Source organism: Lycorma delicatula, chromosome 2, assembly GCF_047948215.1.
Source record: "Lycorma delicatula isolate Av1 chromosome 2, ASM4794821v1, whole genome shotgun sequence".
Lineage (NCBI taxonomy): Eukaryota > Metazoa > Arthropoda > Insecta > Hemiptera > Fulgoridae > Lycorma > Lycorma delicatula.
In genome coordinates, this window is record NC_134456.1 from 155,705,267 (window position 1) to 155,717,293 (window position 12,027).

The 12,027-nt window shown below is 27.2% G+C and overlaps 1 protein-coding gene across 1 annotated transcript in view; it reads right to left on the reverse strand.

Annotated features, from left to right (window-relative positions):
• Window positions 1-3,704: 3,704 nt before the first annotated feature.
• RluA-2 (RluA pseudouridine synthase 2) overlaps window positions 3,705-12,027 on the reverse strand; it is a 464,236-nt gene continuing 455,913 nt past the window's right edge. Inside the window, exons 10-11 of the mRNA XM_075357664.1 lie at window positions 11,166-11,419; window positions 3,705-4,301 (exon numbers count right to left, since the gene is read on the reverse strand). Coding sequence (XP_075213779.1) covers window positions 4,230-4,301; window positions 11,166-11,419 — 326 coding nt within the window. The 3' untranslated portion in view covers window positions 3,705-4,229. The remainder of the gene's footprint in view (window positions 4,302-11,165; window positions 11,420-12,027) is intronic.

The following is a 12,027-nucleotide window of genomic DNA, read 5'->3' on the forward strand; positions in this document are numbered from 1 at the left end:
TTTGCATGCTCATTAAAGTACTGCTCAATTCCAAGGCACAAACTCTGGGAAAGAGTTCTGGGCACAGAAGGCAAGGGAAGCAGTGACATCATTTTCCACATTTTACATATTCCATATTGTATATTTACTTACAACAATAATAATACTTCAGTTTGGAATAGAAAAATAGTTTAATTTAATGTTATTATTTAATTTAGTAAAGATGATTTACAAAATAATAAACATATTTTTAAAAATTAAATTAAATTTAATATTCATAAACAAAAAGTTATAACATAAATCTACATTACACTTTTATTTATTTAATGATATAAATCTTTATTAACAATAATGAATAACATCCAATTTTTAGGAAGCAAATCATAATAATATATAATATAAATAATAAAAAATTACAGAGAATTGAAAATAATAATAAACACTGTCTTCTTAAATATATTATTGTAATCTATTTAAAATGGTTTGCAACACAAATTAAATTAAGAACTGTGAACCATGTTTCATGAACAAGCATATGTATAATTTATTCAGATAAAATGCAATAAAGAATCTAAATAAAGAATTTACAGATTTCTGTTGTAAACTAAATTCTCAATCAAGATCCATGTAAACAAATGAATTACAACCATAGATTAAATAGCATATTTTGTAACGCTATTCTGAACAAGGCTTTTTTTATGGTTTTATTTGATCCTTTGAGACAAATGCTGCAGCAGTTACCTTTTTTGTTATCCTTGGAAACCTACTATTCCTACATAATCTGTATATGATGAACTAATAATTAAAATAGTTTATTTATAATTTGTTATTGGTTATGTTAACATCATAACATAATTACAGGTAACAGCTGCAAGTAATATTTATTTGAACAATTTAAATAAACAATTTATGTAGCTAACTACATAAGTTAGCTAAGTATGGCGCAATTTTATTTGAAATATCATTAAATTTAATGGTTATTGTTAAGAAAATAAATAATTAAGATAATAAATCTATTGGCATGATTTGTATTTTCTCAATAGAAGGAAATTCATGTTTAACTTTACTATAACTTCTGTTTACATCATTAATTCTAGATAAATTTATCTGGAATATATTTTTAATATTGTCTAAAGGTAGAACAAAAAAAAAAGATTGATATTTATTATTATGTTATTTTATATAAACCTTTTGCACTGTGTGATGAACATTTTACTTTCTTTTGATGTTCAAATACAAACCAAAATACTAATATATTAGATATTAATATTAAAGTTAATATTGTAAAAACATACAAGTAAACTGTGTAGATGACAATATAAAAATTCTTTATCTCTTGAATTTCCACAGCATAGGATATCAAAATAGTAATCCATTTGTAAAAAAAAAAAAAAATCTGTTAAAATTTGACTGCAATACCATTTTTATAATTATAAAAATACAGTTTAATAAATCCTCAAATATAAATAAAACAATAAATAACAGAATACAGTAATTATTCAGTAGTTATATAACGAAAGGTTACTATAAACGTTTTTAGAATGAACATGATTAATTATTTACCTAAATAGTATATTAATAGGTAAATGACCTATTAAAAAAAATCCAAACTGAAGCAAAATTAACAATACAGCAAAATATTCAGTTATTAAAGCCACATACACTTCAGGATGTCACATAATACTACTACAGTGAAAACTACCCAATAATGTCTTTTGTTTACAATTTACATGTAATAATATTTACTAATAATACAACACTTCTGAATAATATCATTCATTCTTCTCTCTCTCTCTCTCTCTCTCTCTCTTTCCCCATTTCTAACACACACACAACCACACATACATAAACAAACATTCACTCCTCTCTTACTTTCACATTACTACACATACACATTTATACTTGTAAACCTTATACAAGGATGCTTGGAGCTTGGACCAATTTACCTTGACATGTCACAGACACAATATAAATTAAGCTCTGATATTTTTTTTATTTTAAATTTTGAAAGGCAAACAATTTTAACACTTAAATACTAAACGAAATAAAAATAATTAACAACTTAATTGTAATAAAATCAATGATCAACATACGTGATAACATTGACATGAAAAGAACTAAATTCCAAAACAACGTTTGACAAGCGTATTTTGGTTTTTGTTTACTAAAACTTAATGAAAGAAGTTCATAATATGTATGTGTATTTTAAACATAGCTACTTATAAGATATGAAGAAACCAGGTTTAGTAAAGAAATCTATTAATACAAAATCACAAAAACCTAAGGAAACTGCACTAATGAATGTTAATGAAAAGTAACATAAAATCTGACTCCCTTTGACCATGAAACTTATTGACTAACAATTTTTAGTCATAAGATGACAGAGGTATATTAATTCTTCAATATAGCTGATGAACCAAATCATTAGTTGACATTATATGATTCTAAGCTCTTCAATCTAGCTAATGCATCAACTCATTAGCTGACATATGATTCCAAGGGGGTAAAATATTTTGGTCAGTACCCCATGAATGCTGACTGAGGATACCTCTTTGGCACTGCCCAAGCTTTGTAAGCTGATGTTAGCTCAGAAGGTCAAATCGGCCTTTAGGCTGATGACTGTATATACAAAAATTCTAGCTTAATAAAATTAATAACTAACACAAATGGTCTGTTAGAGTGAATAATACATAACACTAATGTTTAACTGAAAAAAATTTCAACATACATTAGTTATACAATTTTTCAAAGCATTTTTTTCTTTTTCAAAGATTAAAAATATTTAAAATGAATACTAACACATTTAAAAAATATGTGTAACAAATAATCCTTTCACTTATTTTTGTTACAACTGAATTGTTGACAGAATATTATTAGATTTACATTCTATTTAATCAAATGTACTTTTTTCTTAGAAAACAATTTCAGCTACAACTAACAAAGAACATTTAAGAAACAAAATCATGTTGAGAAGGTGAAATCATAAAAACTAAATGTTTATTTTAAAATAAAAGTTTACCTGAACAATGGCCCATGATTATCTTAACACGGGAAAATACATAAAATGTGAATAAATACATAGATCAATTATACTAAAATAAAGAAACAACTCAATTTAGCAAACTTAATGTAAACAGAATTGTCTAACACACTAAAAAGTTCATAGGTCACTTTAACAAACAAATTTATGAAATTATTTACAAAAAAAGATATATATGCTTTTTTTATTGTGTAAAATTATAGAAAATTCTATCAGTAATACAATTCTCTTACAACACTGTAATGAAATAACCTGTTATTAAGAACAAAAATAGTAAAATGCTATTCTACATATTTTTAATAGTATACTAATTTGTATTATGTTACTGAAAAGAAGAAATTCTGTAATATGTCATAAGACAATTTAAAAAATAGATCTACAGATCTGATTTTTTTTGGACGGAAATTTTACATAACCGTAAACTTTAAGAAGCTATTTTACTTTGATTTTTAATTATAAATCATGTTATATTCAGAATACTTTGATTAAAAACTTATAATAATGTTTTATTAATTAGAAAAAAAAACATTTTAATAAGAATTTTGATTACTAAAGGAAACTTAGAGAAACAAAACTATCAGAATTTAGACACTTAAAATAAAATATATGTATATATAAATAAATAAATATACATATATATATATATATATATATATATATATATATATATATATATATACTATGAAATGAGCTATGAATCAAATATATATCAGTCCTGAAAATTGACATTTACGAAGGCCACTATCGTCTTTTTCATACACTTTTGGATCTTTTTGCAATAAAATTTAAGAATTAGCCTAGTGAAGAAAAAAATAATTAAATGAAAGATGATGAAAACATTCCTTACTAATCACAGAAGAAAATTAACAATCCTATAACATCAATAATAATAATAACTGCAATATATAAACATATATATAATATATTTTACAACAATTATATGTATCACATAAATAATAGTTATTACATTTAATCATAAAACACTGTTTACAATAACTTATGACTAAATTACTTTTAAAATTTAAAATGAAACTAATAAACTAAACCTGGCTTCTTATAATAAAATGTACATAATACAAATAGAAATATGTCAACTAAAAATAATGAAAAAAAACCTATTAGGAAAAGAATTACTCCTTCAATTTACTGCTCATGCAGAAGGAAGGTAGAAAGACACAAGTTATATTGGATGATACTTGGACCCCATGCCTCAGTCATCTGTCTCAACCCAGTCTACTCGTGCCCATGCCGGAAGCTCTGTCTCATAGCTCCAACCTGGTCCCTGTGAAAATAAGAAGGAAAAAATAATGACATAAGAGAATAAAAATTAAATAAATAAGGAAAGAAAAATGAAAGCAGTTTTTTTTTAATTTAAATCTTTACAACTGGAAGGAACACATTACATTTTTTCCTCACAGATCTAAGGAATGATGTTCTATATTCTCAAAAACTTTTTGCAAAATACTGTCCTACATATCTTGATATTTTTATATTACTGACTTATTACTGATGTGAAGTGTCACACTAAATAAATCTGTAATTAATGACATATTACTGTATTACTTTATACGGACAACTAGGGATATTCTAAAAAGTCATGGCTATCTCAAGATAAGCTTAAGTATCTTGACATTTTCTAGCGAAATCCACTTATTCAGACAGTTCATTAAGTATTGAAACACTAAAATAACTTTTCAACAATTAAACATTTTCAATTGTTAAAACGACATTTCACAAACACTCCTAACTCAAAACCATATGTTTTTCAGTAAGGAACCATCACATAACTAAGCCTGAAAGGGAGACAATCTCAAAATTTTAAATGAAAAGGGTACGGTACACACTTTAAAGGATAGTGAAAAACAAAATTTTCATGTAAAAAAGTTCAAGTTTCTAAAAAAATGGCATCTCTAATATTTTTCACAACTCTATAATAGTAAAAAATAGGTAGTTTAGAAATAGAAGCATTTGCTACATTTCATTATGTATCTTTATTGAAAAGATATTTAGGGATTGTCATAATTTATTAACACTGAATAAAAAGGTGAACATAATTTAATACATTATTATTCATAAACAAATTCACCATCTACATAAATAAAAAATGTAAATGTTTGTTCAAAATCTTAAATCTCTGAAAGTTCTTCACCGATTGCTTTGAAATTTTGACACAACGTTGCATTTGAACACGCGTGTGTTTTTATATACCTAAGATGTCACAGCTGTGACAGGTAAAAACATGCTTGTTTTGAAAAACAGCGCTACCTGTTGGATGTAAAAATAACACACGCTATACTGAATATTTTACGATTCCATTTCAATGTTTTCGACATATGTGTCCACTACAGACTAAAAAACTATTGGACCGATTTACATGCAGGGAAAAACGTAGACGGGAAAAATCAGAGAAAGGAAATAGGGAAAAGTCAGAAAAGGGAAAAATTGAAAAAAGGTAAAAAGGAAGAAGGGGAAAACAGGGAAATGGAAAGGGAAGGAAATGGAGAAGATGAGGAGAAGGCAAAGGGGAAAATGGGGAAAGGGAATATGGTAAAAATGGCAATGGGAAGAAGGAAACTGGGGAAATGGGGGAAAGGAAAAGGGAAAGGTTAAATTTTGTGAAGTTCCATAATGTTCATTTTGTTGATGTTTTATCAAACTTTCAACTGTGTTCATTTAAGCTATATATATATACTCAAGCTATATATATACTCAAACCTAGCAACAGCAAAGCATTGCCAGATCTGCTAGTTTTATAATAAATTATAAATAATTAATTAAACAATAAGCACCGTTAACCAAAGAAAAATGTTTGAGTAATTATATTATTTATAATTGATTAAAATAATATAACATAGTATCTGGATGAGGAGTTGAGTTTATAGTCACATAGATAACGAACATGTCTAAATTGCACAGTAAATTTTTGTGTTTTTTGATCAACGATAAGTGATTTTCTTAGTTTTTCATTATAATGTGGCAAACTCTCTGTTTTCTTGGTTTAAGAAAAGTAATTGAGTCTGATGGTAAATTGTATTTTTATCAACATGTGTTAATGTTTGTTTACTTTTCTTGGCATCTCTACATAACTGCTTGTTCATAATGAACAACTGACAATGGAGTGCGGAAAACCCTCAGGCTCAAATTTTGCATGAGACTACATTATGTACAGAAAAGATTGTAGTTTAGTGTGTTTTTTGTTGGGAAGAAATTAATGGATCTGATAATTTTCGGACAAACAATATCATCTAAATGTTAACAGCAGATTAAACCGACTTCATAGTGCTAGAAGAAATGCACACGAGTGCTGTATTGACGGCACAACAACCCACACAGTGAGTAATACAATGTTATTGCTCTTGAGATTTTTGGGAAGAAAGTCATTTCTATGGTCATGGCACCTAGGTTCCCAGATTGTATAATTAAACGTATTGTATAATTAAGAACATTAGTTACATAAACTACGAAACATAACAAAATCTACATTCATACTTTATAGAAGTGTTCTGTGAACACAAATATTACAGCTTGAGGGTGTGTAGGAATATTCTAATCAAATCCCAGATGGTGTTTTTTTGACGTTCTAAGAGCAATACAAATAAAAATCTCACAAATGGTCTCATGGGTTTTTCTATAGATATTCTGTTGGTAAAATCTTGGATATCATTAATACCAGGATGCTTTTACATCCTAAGAATGTTCTTATAATATTATGGAACTTTCAGTAAATATCCCAAAATATCCTTCTAGTTCATTCTGTCAATTTATTAATAAATCCTACGGATGTACTTGTGCTGCTGCATGGTCCCACTTATAATGAGCAAAATTATTACATTAAAATCAAGAGCAGGAATCTAAGTGGCTTTAGTTAGGAGCTGTGCATCCTTATACCAATGATGATAGTATAATTGTTTTCAATTCTAAATCATCAGAACATGGAATTTTATTAATTAGGACTTGAAAATGAACAAGAAATATGATCCAGAACCAAGGAAATAAAGAAATTAAAATTTAATTGGTATACCTAGGTCTTAAGCTTTTGACCTTCCATATACAAAGCAAACATTATCTGCTTGCAATGTCTTGATACATAGGATGAAATGAAATAAGTTCTATGATTTTCAATGGAAATAAGAATTGATTATTATATTTTACATGAAATTTAATAAATGCTATGTCACATTAAAGATAAAAATATTGAATGCATACAAATAAAATGATAAAGTTTATGTATTTCAAATATGTACAGCATAATTAATTTTATTTCGATAGTTAAAATGAATCAGTTCTCAGTTAAAATTGTATTGATAAAATGAGGTACAATATACTAAAAATTATTTCATGAGCAAAAGGGTAGAAGATTGAAGAGATAATATAAGTAATTATAAAAAAAATGAAAAAAACATTCTTGTACAGTTCTGGGCAAGAAGACTGACTTTTTGCTATTTTATTTTTTGTATAAGAAATATGCAACACAAGTTAAATGAGAAAACTAAAAAAATGTATATATATATATATATATATATTTATTTATTTAATATTGAAATATATTCTCTGTTTATAAGAAAATTAAGTTATTATAACCATAATATAATTAAAAATAACAAGTAGACCCTACACACAAATACCAAGTTTAAACTCATTCACCTCTGTGACTCACTATACATGCACGTATGAAAAATAAACCAATGTAACATAACCTCAAATTTAGATTATGTTGTCTGTTGTCTACCTTAAACTGAGTGTAACTGAAGAATGACTCAACCAATCTTCATCAAATTTTCACATGCATAATTTCAGACATACTACATAAAATATATAATGTATAACTTCATATACACTATAACTAAATTTCAATGAAATTTATCTAGTTTTGGAAATTTTCAAGTTACAAAATTTTATACATGAATGGTATTTTTGTAATCCTCATATTTCAAAAGTAAAGAAAATCTAATTTCATCCCTCAATCACAACTTTCGACCGAAAGTAATACTGTACTTTTTTTTTGATAAGTCGATAAAAAAGCTTTATGATATGTAATAAATTTATAAAATCAAAAATTCCATATATCTTCAATTAGTTAATGAACAATAATTTTCTGAAGTGGTCATAATCTATCTGAAATGATAAATATTTTATTCATTTTAAAGTTTAAGTTAAGCATAAGAATTAAATCTTTTTTCACTTGCATTACAAGAATATTTGTTACAATTTTTCAACCACTTTTGCATGATAATCAGTTAATAAGTAAACTTATCAGAATGAGAGTTACCTTAGCTTTTTCAGTAAAATTTACTAAAATTATTAATATGTTATTTTAATATGTAATATACATTATACACATCACGTCAGAACTAAATAGATATGTTACTCTATAAATAAAAAAAAGAAACTGCCTCTGTATTTGCCTGGATGAATCAGGGGAAACTGCAGTAAAACCTTAATCACAGCAGCATAAAAAAATAGACAATTTATTATAAAATAAAAAATAATAAAAAATAGGTGTGATTAAAAGAATTAAAAGTCATAATAATTGTTTAAAATATAAACACATGAAATAATGCTAAATACCTAAAGATACTAACCATAAAAAATAACTACAAAGAATTTCTCAATTCAGAAGGCGTTAATGAGAATTATTTGATCACAAATTTATATACATGTTAAACAGAGTGAAGAAAGTTTAGGGTACTTTTTCATAAATTAGTACTATTTAAAACTTTATCAACATAATTGATGTTTCTGTAAAAGATATTCTTTTAATTGTGTTTCAAATTAGTGGAATAGTTTTTAAATTGTTCAGTCATTTATTAAAAATGGCAATAAAGCATATAAGACTCCTTCTCATAATCTGAAATATTGTATTATAACAAAATAACTATTCTTTTTAGCACAAGGGTAAGTTAACAGTTTTCATTTTAAATAAAACAACCAGAAATTTTGCTTTAAGGCCAATAAAAATGCTATCACTATCATTAATAGGAATCCTATCCTGGTGATTAATTATGTTACACCTCCTTGAGTAAGACAATGTAACAGTTTTATGCATATTTAAAGTTAAATAGTTACACAGTCCATCCATGAATAATGTTTTATTTTCAAATCCTTTAAAATAATTATCTTTAGTTACAGGTACTGTATAATCTGTGAAAAAGGTAATAATGAATTGTTCAAAATTTTAAAGCAGACTAAAAATTACACCAGTTGTACAAAAAAAATATTGGGGATTTAATTTGTTATACTATTCCTTGGATGAAGTGTACATTATTGAATAACAGCTAAAATCAAAGAGCAAAAAGCACAGTTTTAGTTGCACGCATGGCCATAGATTGATTCCCTACCTTTTCACTTGACAGTGCCACTGTCAAGTATGCATATGGTGACTTATGAACAAAAAGCCTTCTGTGTTTTAATTTGCTAAATGTGAATCTGTAGTTACAGTCTGACATGTGTTCTGTAAAAAAATTGTGTTCAGTCAAGAGAAAATAATATTTGTTAATGGCATAATCAGTTTGAAATGATCAAATGTCTGTTTAAAAGTTAAGAATATGGAACAACTTAAGCTATCTGAAGAAAATGTTGAACATGTTATGAAGTCTTTCCAGCGCAAAACTAAAACATATGTTAGGAAGGCCAGCTGTGAACTAGCAATGCAAGTTTAGCTGAAGCAATTGTAACAGGAGTTGCTTATTTGGTGGCTCGTTTCTCAATTGCAAGACGAACCAGAGAAATTTATTTGGCAACAAGTAGGTGGTTCCTCACTGTTATAACTGTGTACTGGGACGATTGAGTAATGTTTTCAACAACGATTGAACCTGATGACAGCACTTGTCTGCAGTGGCCTCGGCTTCAAGGTTGTTTGATTTGACCTTGTGTGACTTTTCCTTTGGGGTTTTATAAAGGATCTTATATATGTGCCTCTGCTACCTCCTGACATAGCTTGAGGTACAGGATTGAAGCAGCTGTCCCTTACCTTACTCCGGAGATGGTGGTTAAAATATGAGACCAACTTTCTTATTGGTTGGATGAGTGCCATGTGATGGAAAGTGGTCAACATTGAACACTTGTAGGGAAAAACTATAAGAGTTACTCTTTCATTTTATTTGCAATTAATTAATGTAGTTAATTAATTATTGTTGTTGCAATTATTTGTAGTTAATTAATGTCAAAGTTAAGAGATATTAAATAGCTTTAAAAACTCTGATACTCTCTTTGTACACCTGTATATTAATACAAAAACATATAATAAGAAAAACATACTGTGCACTGAGGCAACGATCTACTAAGTAGCTGAAGAGAATATAAATTTCCATTTTAGATTTTTTTGAACTAGCAGAATACATTAATCCCATGACATGTTGTTGCCTTTTGCAGTTTTTTGGCACTTGCATGTATTTATCTAGCTTTTCAAATTTTTCAATATCATGCTACATTAAATATTGCAATCTGCATGTAAATTGCAGTCTAAAATATTATAAATTCATTTATATTGAATTATGCTACTTCAATAATGATGAAAATTTTCATATTCCACACATTACAATGCGTTGTATTTTTTATCTGAAATCATCAGAAATCTTCAACAATTAACCTATTCAATTTATAAATATCAACTAGATTAAATGTAAAGGCATAAATCAATAATTAATTAAATCATACCAAACAATAACATTTTATTAATAACTAAAAATTTTTTTTTTATATCCTTGGGTTATTAAAGAAACATAACTGAAACTATTTTTTAACTAGACACAGGTTGAAAAAGGTTTGTGGAAGAATGTTGCTGAGAGGAAAATTTGAACCAGTTTATGGGTCATACAATATGACATCCAGGTTTTAATTTAGAGATCTGTATAGAATGAAAAACTGGGCCAGAAATAATAAAATATATAGCTAAGGACACTCATGATGAAGTAATTTTGTTGAGGCCAATGGTTAGCACATAAAATATGATAACGAAAAATATTATCAAAACAGTCAAATAACTGATATATCAACAACAAAAATTTATGCATGCAACAATGTTCTAACTGCGCTCCAAAGGCCACTCTACAGTTTTGGATATGTTATGCGGTATAGATTTTTAATAAAATTTGACAAATTTTATATTTAGCACAAAAAATTTTATAGTTTTGAAAAAGTTACTTACCCTGTATTTCCATGCATGCAGGTACATAACAAGATCTCTGGGTTTAGGGTCACGATATTTGACCTTACATTCATAGCAATGAGGATCATATGTCATTTTATCTGGATTGAAGCTGAGATCAGGTGCTTCATGACCAGTCTGCGTTGCCACAGTTACTTTGTTGCTAGTAGGGCATGGTGCTGGAGGAGGTGGTTGTGGAGGTGATATCACACCACCTGTACCATTTTCACATGGTGATGGTTCACGGCTGGGAACTGTTAACACCAAAATATTTTACAATTGTAATAATAATTCTATCATTATTCCAAGAAGATAAAAACAAATAAATAGATAATACTTAGAATAAAAATTTTCAAAGAAATAATTATCAGAAAACTATCAAAAAACCACAGAAAAAAGAACTAAGAAAAATTTCACTCTGATCCAAAAATGAGGAAGTAAAATGCAATCACCTGCGATTGAAAATCAATAATTTACTAATACAAAATCTTAAAATTACTCTGAACTATAATAAATGGTTATTGAAACAGATTGGAAAACAAGATTATGCGCAAAAACTATTTACAGAAATCGAAATTTAAAAATACATGAATATTTCGATTCTTAAATAATCACTGGAAGTAGGTTGTGAGGGGAAGTGTATGTAAAAAAAAATATGTAAATAACATTTTTTACTATTTAAAAAGATAACTTCAGTAATGTAATAAAAATTGAATATAGCACTGTACATAAACTTAGATCTGCCTTTGTTTTATATATATGCAGCCTGCTTTTATTATCAAAATGGATAGTAATTCCTCAGTAGATTCTCAGATCTTCAGAGATGTTAAAACTATCCTGTACAGAACATGATGTCTCAAAG